At 31.9% G+C, this 20,221-nt stretch overlaps 4 protein-coding genes across 8 annotated transcripts in view; 2 read left to right on the top strand and 2 right to left on the bottom strand.

Annotated features, from left to right (window-relative positions):
• Positions 1–183: 183 nt before the first annotated feature.
• LOC139501867 (uncharacterized) lies at positions 184–5,682 on the top strand. Its single transcript, XM_071291093.1, has 3 exons — positions 184–642; positions 3,615–3,831; positions 4,869–5,682. The coding sequence occupies exons 1-3, from the start codon at positions 318–320 to the stop codon at positions 5,680–5,682; spliced, it is 1,356 nt and encodes a 451-aa protein (XP_071147194.1). The 5' UTR covers positions 184–317.
• Positions 4,376–11,308, bottom strand: LOC139501866 (uncharacterized). The gene is made up of 5 exons (XM_071291092.1): positions 10,437–11,308; positions 9,442–9,611; positions 9,099–9,215; positions 8,440–8,649; positions 4,376–7,889 (listed from the first exon to the last, which is right to left on the bottom strand). The coding sequence occupies exons 1-5, from the start codon at positions 10,975–10,977 to the stop codon at positions 6,978–6,980; spliced, it is 1,950 nt and encodes a 649-aa protein (XP_071147193.1). The 5' UTR covers positions 10,978–11,308; the 3' UTR covers positions 4,376–6,977.
• Positions 11,309–11,829: 521 nt separating this feature from the next.
• On the bottom strand, positions 11,830–14,748 carry LOC139501871 (uncharacterized). The gene is made up of 2 exons (XM_071291101.1): positions 13,486–14,748; positions 11,830–12,688 (listed from the first exon to the last, which is right to left on the bottom strand). Exons 1-2 carry the CDS (start codon positions 14,276–14,278, stop codon positions 12,477–12,479), a joined length of 1,005 nt encoding a protein of 334 aa, XP_071147202.1. The 5' UTR covers positions 14,279–14,748; the 3' UTR covers positions 11,830–12,476.
• Positions 14,749–14,875: 127 nt separating this feature from the next.
• LOC139501869 (selenocysteine lyase-like) overlaps positions 14,876–20,221 on the top strand; it is a 35,348-nt gene continuing 30,002 nt past the window's right edge. For all 5 annotated transcript variants that reach the window (XM_071291096.1, XM_071291095.1, XM_071291099.1 and 2 more), the window contains exons 1-2: positions 14,876–14,894; positions 18,427–18,536. In XM_071291096.1, the coding sequence (XP_071147197.1) occupies positions 14,878–14,894; positions 18,427–18,536 (127 nt within the window). In that variant the 5' untranslated portion in view covers positions 14,876–14,877. The remainder of the gene's footprint in view (positions 14,895–18,426; positions 18,537–20,221) is intronic.

The raw sequence follows: 20,221 nt of genomic DNA, 5'->3' as shown, positions 1-20,221 counted from the left end.
TCAGGGAATTTATAACTCATATTCTTGATTCAATATAGATATTGTTATTCTTTTTCTATACTGATCATACGCATATTAATTTTCACTTCTTCCTAAAAACAAAATAGCCTTTACGGATCCGAATCATCCTTTTAGTTCCATCGTTAACAATTATTCGGAGTTTCTCGGACTGAAATGGCATTCGGCAATCCTCGGTAGAATCCGCTACTCTCCTTCTATCCCTCGGCTGTAATACGGTAAGTGATATGTGTCTACGCCTTACATTTCTTCGCCGGAAGATGGACGGTTTACCTCTAGTGGAAGGTTAAATTTTCAAAATGGCTTCCTTTGAAGATTGTATCGAATTTTGTAAACTTGAAAGTGGATTATTCTCATCATGCTCATCGTCAGATATAATTTTAAAAGAGAAGCAATTGGAAACATTAAAGGCGTTGTATTTCAACAAAGACTGCATTTCAGTGTTGCCGACTGGCTATGGTAAAAGCCTGATCTTCCAGATTTTACCTTGGTTTTTTCAAAAGAAACTTGATAGAAAACAACCAATGACCGTTCTGGTTGCTTCTCCTCTGAATTCTTTAATGCAAGATCAAGTACTCAGTCTTCGAAAAAAAGGAATAAAAGCATGTAGCTTAAACATTTCAGGTATAGTGTAGTTTGTGTAGTACAGCGCACATACAAATAATATTAGTCTCTATATGTACAATGTATAGCTTTTACATGGCTAACTCTATCCGCTTAAATTTTTTACGGTAACAACAATCACTATTCCATTGTAGTGTCAGATATTGTGTATAATGAGGTCAAAATTTTACAGGAACTTGTGTGATATCCAGTAATGACAGAAAAATAGCCGTATTAAGCATGTACATGAAATGTAGAATAAAACATAAATTTTAAATTTGTATTTTTGTAATGTTTATCAATAGAACTACTACCAACCCACTTACAGTCAGGGGTACTACTTGTAAAACTGCAGTGTTCCAGCTAGGCCGTTTTCAGAGGGCGCGGCGCCCGCCCTTTCCCAAGTGTCGCCCTGTGCCCTTTTTACAGTTTCCAAATTCCAGTCTTTTTTTAAGATCGATTGTATATTAACATGTTCGTATTGAAATGATACGCTAATTACTGAATTTTACCTGGGGAAAAGTTTATGACTTTGTTTACGACCCCAAGCTAATCAACGGTTACAACTGGTGTCATAATCTGTTGTTATAGGTAATCCGTTTATCGGATTGGTCATATATGATCATCAACATTAATTCATTCAAATAGAATCGGTCAGAAGGCAATTATCTTTGAAAAAATGTGCATACAACAACTTGGGCACAATTTGCAATGTTAACCGTAGTTTCATGGAGGAAACGTAATGACAGAAAGTTGAAAACCATAATAAGAAAGATAGAGTTCTAGATGGGCTAATGATGTTGTTCTTGTATAACCTGTGATTCAACGAATAAACACAATTTTTGATAATTTTTTTTATTAAATCATGCCCTTTTCATATTATCATATCACGCGTTAAATGCCCTTTTTCAGGATTGGCACCCTGCCCTTTTGAAATCCTAGCTGGAACACTGACAAGTGTACTTTATTTACTTGATAGAGTAAAAAAATATACATATATAAGTGAATAAATAAGCTGCCCTTAATTTCCTTAAAAACTTACTTGTATAATTTTTCTTACAATCCCACAAAAATCCTCAAGTTTTGAGATGCAAAATCAGGCGATTTTTTAAAAAGTGGGGCGATTTGGTAATCCAGGTTTGGGCGGTTTTTTTTTTAAAGTGGGGCGACTTGCCGCGATTAGGTGTGGGGCGACTTGCCAGTGGGGCAACTTGTCCTGCTTCCAACTGATTGCACAAAGATCTTAAGTATTTGCACAAGGCCTTCAAAAATTGCTCATTGGGGGCTTGTAAATGAGCAGTGTTCTGAAGATAACAGACTAATGGGATTTTCATTGTCCATGAAATTGCACTGAAATGATTTGTAAAGACATCTGCAAAGAGCAGATAATTAAAAATTCTATTAGAGCAAAGAAATCCCAAGAATTCAATAAGAGAAGATAGGATGACTTTATTACTTCTACAATTAAAAAAATCTGAATGTCTAAGGGACATAACTCAGGCAATATATTTTTTTACCTATATAAGTAAAAAAATTCACTTGTATAAGTATCCTACAAATTTACTTATATGTGTATATTTTTTTTTAATTCTTCAAGTAAATAAAAATTACTTGAATATGTAGTACCCTAACTGACTTATGGATACATATATGAGGGTAGTAATACCCTTTACTGTCTGACGTCAAACGGTCATTTTCAGCTACTGTTAGCGTTAAATTGGTTGAAATTTTACTTAGATCTACATGTATATCCTCATCATGATTTTTCAGAGGTCTGAAATAGTCATTTTTGCTGTCATTTTTTGTAAAAAGTTAAAGTGGCACATCAAAATCAGTAGATTTTTTTAATGTCTCATAGAAAGTGGACGATTCATCATCATGCACCAACAAATACATTTGTGTACCTTTAACGTCATTTGGTAAGAAGTTTTACTGTTAAAGGTCACATACTCTCATTACTACCCTCATATACAATTTCTTAGGATACCAATTCATGTGTTTTTAAAAAATATAGTCTAGAGAAAAGCCAAAATGAATATAACATATTAAAGAACCATTGACAATTGAAGTCAATCTGACCAAATAACAACCAAAGGCCACCAATAGGTCTTAAACGCCGCAAGAATATGAATATGAATACTTGAAGTATAATTAAGTGTTCTGAAAATTAAAATAACATTCGTTCAATGATTAACATTTTACATGTATGATCAAGGTCAGGTGTGTAGATGACAATACATTGCTGCTCACAGATTCACTACGTTCGTAATTCTTTCTTTTTTTAAGATTTCATAATTAAAATTCTAGATGAATGATTTATTAGCTGTATTGTGTTACATTGTCATGATAATGGATGGATATATTTTCTCTTTTTTTTTTATAAAGATAAGACCGCTGGTTTTCCCGTATCAATGGTTTTACGTACACTAGTATTTATGGGGCCCTTTATAGCTTGCTGGTCGGTGTGAGCCAAGGCTCCATGTTGAAGGCCGTACATTGACTTATAATGGTTTAATCTTTTAAATTGTTATTTGGATGAAGAGATGTCTCATGGGCACTCACACCACATCTTCCTTTATCTATAGATAAAAAAAAATATTTGTGCAATTGTGTTTATTTTACAAATATTAAAATAAAGAGCAGTACATGTTCAAATGATGTTTAACAATGTCTACAGTGTAAATTCACCTATAGTGAGCACTTGAATAACACATAAACCTCTATATTTGACCACTTTACATGTATATTCAAAATACTAGACTATAAACCCTAACAAATATCCAATACAGCAACAAATAAAAACAGGTAATAACTTTGTGACTTTGAAATTTGGACAGGTACATATTTGTACATGTATCAAATATACACAGGTATGATGTTTGATTTGCAGTTTCAATTTAACTTACAATTTTTAGATTTCAAAAGTGTTTAATGCCTTCGTGAAATTAATCTGATACAAAAATAAAATCCACATTTTTTATCCTACAAAATAGGCACCAAAGGAATAACCTTTGAGGAAGATGATGACACTGAAAATGATTTGGAAACAGATGTGCCATTTGAACAACTACAAAAAGGAGAGTACCAAATCCTATATGTGCATCCAGAAACTTTTTCTAATAAGAAATTTGGGAAGTTAATGAGATCAGAAGTCTATCAGACAGATGTTTGCTGCATAGTAATTGATGAAGTACACATGATTTCAGAGTGGTATGAATAATTTAGAAAAACAAACTTTGTCAATTTCAATTATTGATCTCCTATGCTTACATCTGACAGTTATATTTTATATTGAAGACAATTTGTAGAAAACCACTGAAATTGTACTTAACAGCCCCAGACTGGCCCAGTCTTATTTCTTTTAAAATACAGTTGCATTATTATATTCATGAATAATATTGTTAACAAAACTGATCAGGGTTATTCAACGTATGAGGGTTCGATTCCCTCCCTAGGTAACATATGTACATACATGTACATAAACATTTCAGCTGGTTGCAAAGTGGGTAGTAAGCCTAGTGGCCCCGCGTTGAGTCTTGATCAGTTTGTTGGCAATATAATATCTGAATTTATAATAACAAATAATTGAAACCAAAGACATAACATGTATGATCATGATGATATTTGACATTTTCTAAATTCTGTAATTATTGTAGTTAGTTACATATGTGTTGAGTTTTCTGCTCTGTTTTGTTAACAATTCGGCTCTAAAGTACATGTATATAAGTAAAAAAAAATCAAAATCATTCATAACAAAGATATGAGTTTTATTTCCAGATACTTCATGGAAATTCTCAGCTACAATGTTAACATTTTTATCAATGAGGCTGTTGGCATTTTTTTTGTCTTTGAATTAATATACAATTTAACAAATAGTGGCAATATACAAAAACAAGAAGAAAAAACTGAATCTTCACTTACATGACATAGCACACCTGAACCATAAGGAAACCATATTGTACATGTATAAAAAATAAAAAAGTCAATTCTTTTAATTTCAATTGAAAAAGAAAATGAAAGTAAGCAATCATATCAATTGATAAATAATCAATAACAAACAATTTCTTTCCACACAAAGAAAAGTTAACAAATGCATGAATATTAGGTTGAAATACATATTTATTGATACAGCTTTGTCCATGTAAATCTTCATCTTCAATTTACACATATATATCATTCCATAAGAGAACATGTCATCCCTGGTAGTGAATTCATTGCCCTGTAAATTTTTCCTTATTTCTTTGTAGGGGTGAAAGCTTTAGACCAGAATTTATGAAGTTGGGTGAATTAACCTGCCTTTTTGAAACAGCAGGACATCTTGCTCTTACAGCAACCGCTACACCAAAGGCACTCAAGGAATTAGAAGGAATATTGAACTATAGGGAAACAACTTTTATCATCAGCAACCCAGATCGTCCCAACATATTTCTAGAGGTAAGAAGAAGACTCCCAAATATCAGGAAAATGGACAAATTGGATGAACTGATAAAACCAATAGCTGAACAACTATATGAGCAGCAAAGTGATTTTCCTCTTACTGTTGTATATGTTGAAAATTTGGAGAGTCTTGGATACTATTTTCGTTATTTAGAGTATGAACTTAAGGAAAATGGGTACAATGGAGAAAATATTCCTGAAAATAGACTGTTTGCTCAATATCACTCTGACTATCCAGAAACTATGAAGCAACATATTGTGAAGGACCTTTGTCAGAGAAAACCTACATTAAGACTGGTCCTAGCAACAGTTGCCCTCGGCATGGGACTAAATGCACCCTCTATTAAGAGAATCATCCATTGCCGACCACCAACAACATTGGAGAAATATATGCAGGAAATAGGACGAGCTGGTCGTAATGGTGAAAACGCTGAGGCTATTATGTATTTTAACAATAGTGACTTATCAAAAGCACGTGCTGGGTTAACAAGTTCTGTTATTCAATATTGTAAAAATGAAAATAACTGCTTCAGGAAACTATTGGTAAAATACTTTGGATTTGATGATGTATTATATGCTGGTGACAGGAAAAGATGTTGCTCATTCTGCAGCTTAAGCAATTAAGTTAGAACAAAGAAAAGGCCTTGATTAGCACATCTTAATGTAAATAAATATATGGTATGAGTGCCAGTGACACATTTTCCATCTTTTTTAATATTCAAGTAGTTTCCTGAAGCAGCAACATCATATTATTTTTTCCATATTTGATTTAATCAGGGACTTTCTATACTATAAACAGGACTTGTCTCTGTTGATTTTAACTAATTCACAACACCGCCCCTTCAGAGCTAGCACCTAACAATAAACTTAGTTTCATACATGTAAAATGTATCTCTGATGTACAATTCAACGAACAAATAACTCAAAGTTCAGAGATCAATATCTAAAAAACGATCAGAGAAACCTTTTGAAAGACAGCTTTTTGCAAATGACAAAATGTATCAAATTTCATAAAAGTAATATTTTGTTAAACTTGAGCATATATACATGCAGTTATGAAGAAAACACTAGAATGTGAAATGATTTGCTTTAAAGTCATGTCACGTCAGCTACAGACCAGATAAGTCTAATAATTTGTATAGACATCGTTAAAAGTTACAGCCCCATTTGTATAGAAAGTCCTTGATTTAATTCAGAAATTGATTAATACATGTATATTACACTTAAGGGCATACAATACAGTTACAGGATAGGTAATGACGTTTCTAATGTAAACTGTTATTTTTCGCGACATCAAACTGTGACATATCGGGAAAAGATGCATTTTTCGACTTTTCATTCAAACTGATTTAATTTGAAAACGAGTTCATGGGCCCCTATTTTTCAAAACAGCAAATTGTTTCATTTTGCAGGTAGATTATGTGACCCCAATTTTATAAAACTGTAAATAGAGGATTTTTTTTAATTTTGATAAACATGCAGCAAAAATTGACGTGTTTTCCTCAATTCATGAACATTTGATAAATATGAGTTATTTCTGAATAAAAAAATGCATAATGTTTTTGGATAATTATAAAATACAGAAATTATCGCTTATTTATCAAAAAACAATTTGTGTTTATCTTTATAACAAAAAAGAAATTACGGCCACAAATCTGAGTTTTGAGCAAATATACAAAATTTCGACCTTATTTTACTAAAAAAGTAGCACATGAAGGTATATTTTTTATTACATATATATTTAATTTAATCAGGTAAAAAATAGCCTATATGCAAATTTTCATGAACTTGTAAATATAGGATCAAAACTGTATTGTATGCCCTTAAACAAAAGTCTCTTATTTTAGAATGTAATATTAACAAATGAGTTTATGTCTACTTTGATGTATTGACTGCTTTTATTTGTTAAAAAATATTATTTATTGCTCATCACTATCTTCTTCGTCTTCGTCTTCATCTCCTTCATTTTGTAATGGTGGAAGGTCTCTTTTCAGTCGATTGATTGTTCTTGTAACACTGGTTTCAAATTCAGTTCGATTGAAGGAAAATGGTGATCTTTTTATATCCTTGAAACAGTACAATTGACGACCTGTTTGTTTTACCCATGGTTTCAAAGGTTGAAGTTCTTTTATTATTTGTTTAACATCGTCTTCAACAGATCTTTTTTTGTGTCTAGTTTTCTTATCAATCACACCTAGCATATTATCTACATTTTCACAAATTTGTTTCACAACAGGTGCTGCTTTTGATATTGTTACAATAGAATTTTCGGTTTTGTTTGACCCTAAACCCCTGATCAAGTCTTTAAGTACCATAACTTGATTTTCTTTTTGCAAATCAGCTGCTTTGTTTTCCCCTTTTCTTCCAGTTATGTTTACAAAAGAACTAGCTCTAACTTTTAATGCCATTTTCTCTGACAGCATGATCTCTGTCTTTAAGATGTAATCGATGCATTCTGTCATGTATTTGGATAAATTGGAATGGCTAAAGAAAAACGGTATACAAAATTTCAAATTAATGTTATTTCTATAGATATCTCCTTCTGAAATTGTGTCTTTAAAACTTAGAATCATCAAATACCATTGCATGAATTGGTTAACATAGTTGTAGAGGTCATCTCCTTCTTCTTTGATTACAGATATTACAATGGTAGTGTTGTTTACATCATTTAAGGATAGTTTGGCACCAGCAGCTGCCTGTTCAGGGGTTATGTTAACAATATATTTCCTCTCTCCAATAAATAATTCAAAGGCAAGCATGTTACCTTGCTTTTTGCTGTGTACAACAAATACTTGTCCATATATTTCCACTTGAAGTTTCACTGGTGTAGCCTAAAAAAATATGAAAATAGATATCACCAAAATATAATATATCTGATAACATAGAGCCATCAGACATATCTTGTAACACATTTTTATCACAAGAAACCCATTGTACATTACAATTGACCTTGGTTTCAAAACTGACTGCTTGTTTTTTTGTATGTATGTTAGTTTTTTTTTGTTTTTTTGTGTATATATAAACCTTCATTGGAGAGTGATTGTGTCAACAAGAATGATCAGAAAAGAGGGAGAGGGACATGTGGCTTACTGTTTAAAAAATCTAGAAAGAATTAATATCTTGCTTTTTACCTTTATATTAAAAAGTTATCATAAAAAAATGGTGGTGAGAAACACCCATAATTGACTTTGAAATTGTACATGTCATCTTTTATCATGTTTAGTACTATTAATTTGTAAATGTTTTCTTTGTCTAAAAACAAATACACTTGAATGTTTACTGATCAATTTTGACTTTTCTCATCATACCTAAATCATGTCCATTAAAAGTCTCTTCTGGTCTTATAATTTTTTTGGTATTAGATTATATGTTAGTGACTACCTGCTTTGGAAATGTTTCTACAAGTTCATCTACAATTTCGTTCATAAGTGTAGACCAGAGCTCCTTCTTGTGATGGTTATGCATCATTTTGATGTTCTTCTGTATTTTGGGGTGTTTTGGAGTATCATTGAGATCTTTCATTTCAAAGTGTTGCATGATGAAGATTAAGAAATATGCACATCCCACAGTTAAGGCAAAATCTTCATGTGCCTAAAATATCAACCAAATTGTTAGCAATTTATATCCCCACAATATTTCATCAACATTTTCATAACTTTATTGGCAAAACAAAAGACTTGTTAATTAATAAAACTTAAATAAAACCCTATTATAGCTGACTGTGTGATATTGGCTTTGCTCAGTCATTGTTGATGGTCGTACAGTTACTGTTATGCCCCTTTATAGCTGCAGATAAAAAATTGCAATAAAATTGAATTCAATAAATCAAGTTACAATTTTCTTTTACTTTATAAATTATATTCCAAACTGAATTAGAGGTCGTTCCGATTTATTAAAAAGCTGATACTCTTACTTTTCTTTCTGGTCATAATTGACTTTATCATTTGATTTTCCTGTACAAAATCTAACTTTAAACAATTAATTAACTGGTAACAGTTAAAAGATGAAGATTTCATCATTTACTGCTGCTGAATAAATACCTCAAAACGACTTTTGACCTTTCCATTGACATTGCTTCTTTGAATTAGAAGTTTCAGACTATACAGAGTCCCCTTGTCTCTGCCACTGTCAGTCTTAAAGAATCTCTTATACATTTTCTAGAAAGTAAAAGGAATAATAGATGCTATTTGTAAGAGAAAAAGACTGTTATTTGATAAAATCTAAAATAATATAGATAACCTGATTTAAATCAATTACAATCAAACTTTTAAATTAGCTATTAAATCAGAAATTTTGTTTGCCTCAGTTTATCATCATGATTTTTGTAACTAGTGGAAATACGGTCCCATTTTCTGGTTTGTTTATTTTAGTGACAAATTATACCTCTAAAAAGTCTTGCAATGTGTGAAACATTTCTACAACAATTGGTGTTAGATGTTCTAATCTGTCTTCTGCAGTGAATGCTCCAGCTCTCAAGGATTTCGCTCCTTGGAGTCTAACCCTGGTCAACTGGTCCCCACCTACTGGAACTTGTAATTTGTCAAGGTCTCCACCTGTTAAAGAATATTTTTTATAAATCTAATAAATATGTAAATAACCAATAAAGGCTGTATGGTGACCTATAGTTGTTTAAAATATCTGTTTCATTTTGGTCTCTTGTGGACAGTTGTCTCATTGGCAATGAAACCACATCTTCTTTTTTATATTCAATTTGTTAATATTTATACAGTCATATATATTTCATTCTATTTTTTACCATTCCCTTTTCCAAGAATATTTGAAGGTACTATGAAATTGAACACAATAACTGTCCATTGATTCATTTGCACTTTTTATGAAAGAATTTTTTTTGATTGATCGGTTTACATACCAGTAATGTGACTTTTGTATGTGTTTTTATATTTTCTTACATTGATAACAGATAGAGAGAGACATTTGTACTAATGCATGTTTTTGAAGCAAAAATTCACCTGTTCCAACAATTTTTCTTAGGTTGATGAAATCACATTACAATTGTTATTTGAAAATTTTCTAATTGCCTTAATGACGTTAGAAATCATCAACTTACAACATTTTGAAAAGAAAATATTTAGATACAGATAGATACAAACAATATTTCTGTTCACATAAATGAGATTAATTCTTAAAAAGGTATGAAATTAGTGAACCTATCAATACTTTGTCAAATTATTTGATTATTGGTATAGTATTATTATACTTGTTGTTTATAATAAATGTTTAATTTGAATGAAATCTTGCAGAAGTATTTATGTTCATATAAATGTCAGAATGATATTGTTGTAAAATGTAATTGGTATTATGCATTTGAATGACTTATGGGTGTCATTTTTGCTTAATAATAAACTATATTTAAGAACCTCTTCCTGCCTTTCTGTACCAAGTTGACAACTGGTCTTCATATGATGCCATAATTTGGACACAATCAGCATATTTTGCTTCATTCTTCAGCATAATTGGCAACCAATGAATCGAAGATTTTGTGCTCATTTCATCTTGAAGAGGATGTGATATATGTTTGGGGATTACAGGCTTCATCCAACTGAAGCTATCGCAGTATTCTACAATAACTCGACTGAGTATTACTTTAAGTGCAGTTTTATATGAGATATCTTCTTCTAATGAAGGAATCATTTCCTTTAATTCAACTGTTTCGGCGTTGCCTATTGGTGTTAAGTTGTTTAGATGGCTAATTTTTACCCTATCAAAGGTTATATCAGATGCGAAAAAGTGATAATCTTTATTCTTGTTGTCCATTCTTATGTCATTCGTAGTTACGTATATATCCAGGTTATCCCCGTTCAATTTCCCATCATTCCCCTTAGCTATTTGTTCCTTGATCATTTCATCGGAATGATTTGATAAGTCCTTCATGATATGCCTTTTAGACTCATCTGACATAGTGATATGGACTTTATTTAATCTGTGTAATAGCTGAAAGATAATGAAAAATAGTTTCAGCAGATTGGTTTATCCTGATCATTTTTTAAAGTTTTTTATTGCATAATGTATAAAATTTTGGAAGTTGGATAAAATTTCACATGTGCAAGCACCCTTAAATGCTATGCAAAACTTTGTTTTATTTTAGACATATTGCTTTAAATTTTTAATCAAAATTAGACAGATAATATAAGAAATAGGAAACAAAAAATGTATCTTTTTAATGTAAAACAATATGAACTGTAACTGTGTTAACTATCATAAATGAAATCCTGTTAAACATTGTTAAATGTGTCTGTCTAACAGTCTAATAAAAAAAAAAAATCATATTCCATTTTCATATTTTGATCCAAAATATACATATCACAATGTACTTGCTGTTTGACATTGAATAGCCATTAATTCATTAGTTCAAAAATGCAGGAGTTGAGCGAACAATTTTATTACTATGATAGTTTATATAAAAACTTCTTGAAAATTTAAGAACATTACCTCTCTATGATGTAAAGTATAAATTTATAACCACAAACCTCTGTGCTCTACAGCTTCATCAACATACTAAACAGTTCTATAAATCAAAGAAAAATAACAAAAATATCAATTAACAATCAACAGCAAGTTTATATAAGGACCAATTTATTAACAATAGGGTTAATATATTTGACCTAATTAGTAACCATGGTAACATAAGGGGTCATCCATAATTTCAACCATTTTTCGAAGGTGTATACATGTACAATGTACTTATTTACATTTTTACAGTATGCTTTTTTTTAATTCAAATAAAATGGTCAGATATGTTTCAGGTTTTTTTTCAATGCAAATTTGTATATTAAACTAAACTATAATAAACTTTGTCCCCTTTTATTAAGAATGATTGATTCTGGTCTTGAAATAAAAAATGGTTGGTGTACACTTGTTGAGGGTTGGAGTCAGAAAAGTGTAGGTTTTGTACACTTTGAAAAATTTTAGGGGCTTACGGATGACCCCTAAGTAAATCAAGCAATAATCAACATCAACAAAAAAAAATAAACTGATGGATAAGCCCATACCAAAGTGAACAAAAAACAGGTACATGAAGTTAGTATCAATTCATTTAGAAAAATCATACATGTATAGTTTTTGCCAGCTGGATTATGCAATAAAATATGAAACAGAAACCATAAGGTTTATTCAGGTTTATAAATAGATATAGGAAGATGTGGTGTGAGTGCCAATGAGACAACTCTCCATCCAAGTAACAATTTAAAAAGTAAACCATTATAGGTTAAAAAAGTACATTTTTGTAGGTTGAAATTGACTGTTCATTATATATATAAACCATGAGGAAATAACCATAAAAGTATGCAAAAATAGACATAAACTGAACTGAATCTAAGCAAACATGACACTTTAAATGTCAATTGGTGGTCTTATGTTGCTTTGTACATTTTGGTTCAGCTGTTACATGTATCTGGTTTTTATAATTCATATAAGGCAAAAAGAACAAAATAAATAAAAAAACAAGAAATCAATTTTGCCTTCCGACAAACCTTGTTGTCTGTATGATATCTGATACAAAAGGAAGTGTACAGTTTCTGGATAGCACTAGCTCGTGTATTCCTGCAGTGCATCAACATACCATATATTGTGCAAACCGTTGCTAGTTTTGATTCAGCTGTGATTTTGTCACCTACGGTATTAAGAACAACATAGTTTTACATGGTGTACATGAAATATTGGTGACGAATAACCATATGCAGTACTTTAAGTTTTATTATTTTTTTATTTTAAACAAGAATATATAGTGGTTAATTGATTTTAATGACTGAAAAGAAAACAAACACCTCATCATCATGCTAGCCTTTATTTTAGAATGGTAATGTCATCACAACTGATCTGGAAAGATTCAACGTGGGGTCACTAGGCTTTTTACCCACTTTGCACCAGCTTAAACGATTGCATTCATGTTACCTAGGGAGGGAATCGAACCCTCATACGAAGAATTATCCTGATCAGTTATGGTAACAAAATCACTCTAAAATAAACAGGTTTACAAATCGCATTAAAAGACTATAAAGATGTCAGATATTTGAGTTTTGAGAAGATATTTGAGTTTAGTATGACATCCATTATCACTGAACTACATGTAGTATACATATTTGTTTACACAAAGTGACATGTTTGAGGCCAGCTGAATGAAGTCTCAGAGTGCATTAGTTGCTTAATCAAAGACCCATTGATGGCCTTCAGCTGTTGTATGCTCTATGGTCAGGTTGTTGTCTCTTTGACACCTTCCCCATTTCCATTGTCAATTTTATACATGTACATTTAGTGGTTACTGTTAAAACTGAAAGATTCAAATCAGTGAGTGGATGTGACTATTGATCTCTATATACATGTATCTAATGGAAAATGACCTGTATGCAGTCCGGCGACATAAAAAGTATTAAAAACTACAGGTTACAGTTGTATATTAAATCAATTTACCTATTGCTGAAAGAAGTAATGTAAGAAATTCTGGACAGTGTTGTAGCATTTCTTTTCCTATGTCTATGAACCAATTCCTTTCGCTTAGGTCTTTGGCACTCGACTTAAATAACACACTTTTGCCAAGTTTACATACTGAAGAAATTTGCTTATCAAGATCTAGACCATCATGACTGTTGTAAGAATTGATGCATGCTTCCTTAATAAAATCTTCGGCGATTTTTTCATTGGTTTCAAGAGCTTTGTCCATGATGTTTGGAATGGAATACTCATGATCCTGTAATAACACTACTTGATCCTCTTCCTGATGTTTTAAGATATTATGTTGGGAGTAAGCATGTTCTAAATTTAGATCTTTATTAAAATTTAGTTGCTGCCTGGATTTTTTTGTTACTCTAGCACCCTTCTCCTTTTCGTCTAAATTCAAATTTCTAAGTTTTTCGACTGAATTTTCAATCTGATCAGCAGTACTGATTTTCATGGCAGAAGGAGGTGTTTTAGGCATCCTTTTAGTTCTAGAAGTAGTATGGTTTGATATAAAATTATCTAAATTTTGTTTAGCACGTCCTCTAAAATTATTGAAGTGTTTACATGCATTAGCACATTTTTCACAAATAAACATAAACTCAAGCAGACTTGAATCCAATTTTATATCTAATGTTGTTTCGATTGATCGTGTATATCCTTCATTCGAAGCTTTATGTTTTGTAAGGCAATGGAGTCTCTTCTCAGTGTCACCACACAACAAACAGCACTTGCTAGTATTTGATATAGTTTTAATCGGTGTATCCATTATACAATATATTCAGGTAGAAAATGAAAACGAGTTAATTATAAACAGAGGCACAGTGTGGAGAATAAATACTATATACATGTGTCAAGAGTTATGGTTGATCATACCATTGTTATGATTCTAATATTTGTTACATCTCATTGTTAATTCACGAATAAGTCAATACGGTGACTAAACAATACATTGTCAATTTCGAAGGAATATTCAAATACTTGCAGCTGAATTCACAATGCTATAGAGACATATTTTTCCTCAAGGCTCTTGACATGAACTAAGTCGAATGACTAATGTCAACAAATGTCTAATGAAAATTAAAAATGTCACACAATCATACCACCAGGTTATATACATAATTAATAAATGTCATCCATGATTACATAATTTTCTCACAAACAAAATAAACATGATAAAATGGATAATATTCAGTCATTCAAAGGATCTATTTTTTCTCATGGGCGCAGCCATGATGATTTATCAAATTGCAATATTTGATATACTATATTTCCCTCCTTTACAGGAGATCAGTAATGGAAACCTACGTATCACGGACGAGGTTAGATGAGGGTACGGAATCGGCCGAGTTGAGACGAATGACTGAAATGGCAGACGAAAAGAAGTATTTTTTTTTTATAATTATATGTGAGCTTTTGACATCACTTTGCGTCCGACGCATCGTATGACATTCGTCGTCTCAAAATTGTAAAAATAGTCTGCTCCTCTGAATATTGTGTCAATGTCAGCATGTGGGTAAAATCATTCAATGTTGTCATGATTTTCCAAATTTTTGCTTTTTATGTTGAAAAAACTATAATCTAGATAGAGAGAAACGTTATACAATAAAAAAAAAAAAAAAAAAAGAGCATATTTTGTAGTTGTGCATATCAACATGATCAACAGGAAATTATGATTCATTTTTTTGTCACCGGACACAATTACGAACGATTTTTGAACTTGTGATTAATATTTTTTTATGTAGACTACTTTTCTTGAATTGTTTATACCATAGAATTTAAGATGTATGAAGGCTTTCCATTTTGCATCATATCCCACATAAATTTTTATTCACATTAGGATACTTTAGAAAGATTTGCGTGACCACGTTTTACAGGTCAAGAGAGCCACATGTGGACGCAATTCCGAACAGCAGTATATTGATATGAGACGCCAGCTTGAAATGGAGACGCTAGAGGAAAGAAGACACAGCCTCCGTCTTATCCTGATTTACAAGGTGGTTGAGGGTCTGGTGCCGGCTCTACCAGCCGACAATTTTGTCATACCAGCAAGACCGAAACGAACAATTAAAGCCAAAACGTACTTAAACTGTGAAACTGACAATATCATCGAACGTCAAGTTATTAATAACACCAGAGGACTGAAAGTACCAAATAGCAACAAACCACAGTACAAACATTCATTTTTTGTGGAAACAACTATTCACTGGAACCAACTACCAGATAAAGTTGTGCATGCAGGTTCTGTAGAGGCATTTAAGACCGCTCTACAAGAACACCGCCCATAACAACGGCGCTCTTCTCCACCGTGTATAAAAGCCTTAATAGGATTCTACACGTACCACTACAGATACAGATCTTGCAGAAGAAATCAATGACAATAGTCTAGATTGATAAAGCATACATTAATCTTTATCTCAAACACATTTTCAAAGGAAAATAAGATGCACAAGTTTGTTTTTTTACTTCAATAACTTCAACAGTGGTTGCAGACGAAATGGCGGTTATGTGTAAAGGAAAGATTTCTGATTTTTTTTGTTTTTGTGTAAGTTCATCCTTTACAGGAGCACTAAATTCAAGTTTATCCATTTTGGTGCCGTACTTATCATTCATCTATGGCCATCTATGATTTTTTTTTATATAGGTCAACATTTGTTTCGGAGTTTTCTGGACTTTTCAATCAAATTAACATATTTTCTATTGACCATAAATAGGGTCACAAGATGCTAAAAAACGTCAATTGTGGGGTTATTTGGGCAAGATAAAAGGCATCACGCACATGAACAGAATCAGGAGATATTTTTCTTTCTATATATTGATAAACGAAGGCAATATGCACTTACCTTTATGTTTTTTTTTATATAACTTGCAGGCCAGATTGCCGTTCTTATAATATTTTCAGAATGATTTTGTCATCGTCATCAACATTCACCAAGTGCACATAAATTGTATTATCATGGAAACAAGGGAATTTTAATAGGGTTTTTATTTATAAAAACATTTATTGATAAATATAAATAAATATGATCTCAGAGGGCAAACATTGGAAATCGCTCGTAATTGTGTCCAGTCGTAATTGCGTCCTGTGGGGCTAGGAGTAGAGTGGGGCGCTCATATTCGCCGTGGACACAATTTCGCCGTGTTATGATTTTGAGGTGTAAAACTTCAAAGGATGGTTGAAATTGAAGAAATATGCCGGTAAATTATATTTTTATAACAAATATGATAATTTTTGAAAATGAGACCAAATTTCGACATTTACCGCAAAGAACCGAAAAACGGACAACAATTTTCAGCCAATTTCCTGAAGAAAAAAACGATTTCAAAGAAGTATTTCTCTAGTAATTTTTTGAGTGATTGCCCTTAATTTCAGTTTTTTTACACTTTTCAAATGTCTGCTTTTCATCTATAATGAAATTTATTTGATACATATTGTTTAAAGTTGCAGTTATTTGGTTTTAAATAGATGTGTAACAACGGCGAATATGTGTCCCCCATTGTCAAAACATCAGAAAATTTTAAACACCCTTTTATCCAACATTTCAAATGAATTTTCTCAAAACAAACACGTTTTAAAGCTAAGAATATTTTGCATTTGAAGTCTTCATATAGAAATATCAGTATACATGTATACTTCAAAAACATAGGGACCTGAACATAAACTGAAGAAAATATGGAAAGATATGGCGAAAATGAGCACTCCAGTCTAATGTACCTTTGAAGTGTAACGGAAGAGGGTCAGTTAATTAGGACACCTCCCGGGACATTTAGTGACCAGTACTTCGTCCCTATTTCACCATCTGGATGCCTGATATCAGATTATGCCTAAAAAACAGACAATAAATCATTATTAATTCACAAATGTACAATGATTGTATGTATTTTATATAAAAGACGGAAATAACCAGATTCAGTATAAAAACTAAATCTTAAATTTAGTTTAAAAATAAAGAAATTCAAATGTAATTCCAGAGTTATTCTTAGGTAAAGTAAGATTGCTTCATGTTGTGTTTATCAAATAGTAAAATTTGCTCCAAAAAAGGTTGAATAACTCTGGCGAACTGCACCTGAAGTGGTGTTTTAAACTTGTTCTCGATTGGGATGAATCTCACCCCAGCGAGGTATTGGAGGCCTGTGGCTGTGCAAGGCCGACTTTGACTGAATATCAATTAAATTCCTTGTCTTGTCGTTTCTCATGATACCTTTGACAGTGAAGGTATTAAAGGAAAGTTGAATAATTAAATGAATACATACATGACATTCCTAAAACATTACAGAAACATCAAAAGTTAAATACTAAACAGTAAAATTAATAATCCTTACTTGTATCTTAATATGTCTAACTCAAATTTAACTTAAAATAAAAATTGTCTACTCTATGGTTGTTGGTCTCTTTGACACATTTCCAATTTCCATTCTCAATTTTATTTAATTAATAAATAATTGATCGTTAGAAACTAAGGGGAATTAACCAGTCTCAATCATTACAAAATTGAACTTAGAATTTAGCATATACAAATGTATATATATACTTCTGCAACAGTTTGTCATTGCAACTCCTTAGAATCCACACAACAGAATTTCTTGAAACTTTGTAGATAATAAGTTGCATATCCACTAGAATTTTTTGTTGGATCTGGTGATTTTGTGTTTTCCCAGTGACTGTGGGGGTGTGGGCAATGTGATAAAAACAAGAGTGTACATAAAATATATTCTGTATTATTATGAGTATTCATGGGTAAATTTTGATTTTTGTGAAAAATTTTATTTTTTTATTTTTTTTAATCTTAATCATGTTAAAGACAAGCTCAAGTGCATTGCAGGTTTAAGTTCACAAAATGTATTTTCACTTAAGCTTGTTCAAGGCAATTGGGGAAAACAAATAATAGAAATCTATGATTTTTTTTCTATTTTAAGGGTTTATTTAGATTACAATGCCACAACACCACTTGAACCAGAAGTTGTTGCAGCCATTACAAGCAGTCTGACTGAAGCATGGGGAAATCCCAGTAGTTCTCATGATGTTGGTAAGATTAAATTTATATTACCCATCTTTTAGGAAAAAATTGACTGTGAAGATTTAGTTTATATTACCTAAAAAGTTGGTTTTAAGAAAAGTTTGACTCGTGAGAGAAACCCAATAGTTCTGATAAAGTATGTAAAAAGTTTTGATTTTTCTACCCTGTATACCACATTGCCTCACATTCTCATTAAGAAAAAATTCACACACCTAATTAAATGGGCATTCAAAAAATCAGAATGTGAATATATATGTTCAAACTCTTTTAGGTCATTTTTTAGTAGCAATAAAAAAAAAAAAAAACTATGTTAATCAGATGAGTTGCGGCCCCTGAACTAAGGTGACGGGTGTTACATAGCTCCGAAGAAAATTAAACCTATTTGAAGATTTTGAAGATTTAATGGTAACATTCTTATATGTGTTGAAGACAGTAGGTAGTTGCACTACTCTATAGAACTTTTCTGCAATATTTCGGGATAAAACCCAGTAAATTAATTTTGTCAATGTGTACTGACAAAGACGATCCAAACAAAGAAAAAAACATGGCTGCCTCATATGCCGAGGCAGCAAAAGGTGACAATACACAATCACAAGCATATGATGATAAAATGACCGGAGTTAAACCTATTTTTTTACTGGAAGAAGATGTATTCGGAAACAATCTTGTAAGTTCCAATGGTCAGCGTTACTTTTTAACTCACTGGGAAGTTTACCATGCAATAAATGAGCAAGTTCCAGTCAAATCACTGTCTGGTCTACAAAGAGTACGCGGTATATGGAGAATATACTTTGATAACGAAATGGACAAAAAAGACCTGTTGTCCAAAGGAGTTACAATCAGAAGGATTTCTGTTACCCTGTACACTCGAAATCCAAAAATTACTTTTCGTGAACAGGAAGATACAATCAGAGTACGGGTAAAAAACATTCCCCTCTCAGCAGACGACAACCAAATAATAAGAACATTAGAAACTTCTGTCAGTAAATGTGAGGTTCTTAGCTGTTATAGGGAGAGGCTCCGAATAGACAACAAGATTACAAATTGTAAAAATGGTGACCGCATATTGATATGCAAAACTTTTGAACAACCCTTACCTAAAACTATGCAGGTTGGGAAATACTGGGCCAACATAAATCATTATGGTCAACCTCATACAACAAGGCCAAGTACAAAATGCAGCAAGTGCCTTGATGAAGGACATACAGCAAGATAATGTCCAAATGGCTGGAAATGCAAAAAATGTGGGCAATTTGGGCATAAACAATTTGAATGTACAGAAAATATGAATTCTGATAGTGAGGTAAATGATGATGGTGATGAAATGAATAACACGTTCAACAAAGAAAATCATGATGATGATGATGACGATGATGATGAAAGCAATGATGATTGCACAGGTGAAAACAATCAGTCTCTTGAGGAAGGAAATTCCCAAAATATAACAAAGCCGTCAATGAGTATCGAGGAAAGTAAGAAGACGGATAACAATCCAGAACAGTCTCAGTCAATCCTTGAAACTCAAAGTGTGTTGTCCAAGAAACAACAAGGTCAAACACCAAAGAACAACAAAAACACAGGCCACAAAGAGAGCATAACAAGATATCTATCAACAAAAGGCAGAGATCAAGACAGCACTAACAATATTAATGATACGCCTAAACAGTTAAGAAATAAAAATCCAAACGTTGAAA

The sequence above is a fragment of the Mytilus edulis genome, chromosome 13 (assembly GCF_963676685.1).
Source record: "Mytilus edulis chromosome 13, xbMytEdul2.2, whole genome shotgun sequence".
Taxonomy (NCBI): domain Eukaryota; kingdom Metazoa; phylum Mollusca; class Bivalvia; order Mytilida; family Mytilidae; genus Mytilus; species Mytilus edulis.
This window is presented reverse-complemented; position numbering and strand designations above follow the sequence as displayed.

Bases quoted from the DNA above. Each gene is read 5' to 3' on its own strand.
- LOC139501866 (XM_071291092.1), bottom strand. From the start codon at position 10,977: ATGTCAGATGAGTCTAAAAGGCATATCATGAAGGACTTATCAAATCAT. The intron at 9,216-9,441 runs GTATAATTTGTC...TTTACTTTCTAG, and splicing joins CATTGCAAGACTTTTTAGAG to AAAATGTATAAGAGATTCTT. The intron at 7,890-8,439 runs GTAGTCACTAAC...ATATTTTTTTAG, and splicing joins TAGAAACATTTCCAAAGCAG to GCTACACCAGTGAAACTTCA.
- LOC139501867 (XM_071291093.1), top strand. From the start codon at position 318: ATGGCTTCCTTTGAAGATTGTATCGAATTTTGTAAACTTGAAAGTGGA. The intron at 643-3,614 runs GTATAGTGTAGT...CCTACAAAATAG, and splicing joins ATGTAGCTTAAACATTTCAG to GCACCAAAGGAATAACCTTT. The intron at 3,832-4,868 runs GTATGAATAATT...ATTTCTTTGTAG, and splicing joins GTACACATGATTTCAGAGTG to GGGTGAAAGCTTTAGACCAG.
- LOC139501871 (XM_071291101.1), bottom strand. From the start codon at position 14,278: ATGGATACACCGATTAAAACTATATCAAATACTAGCAAGTGCTGTTTG. The intron at 12,689-13,485 runs GTAAATTGATTT...TTAATACCGTAG, and splicing joins ATTACTTCTTTCAGCAATAG to GTGACAAAATCACAGCTGAA.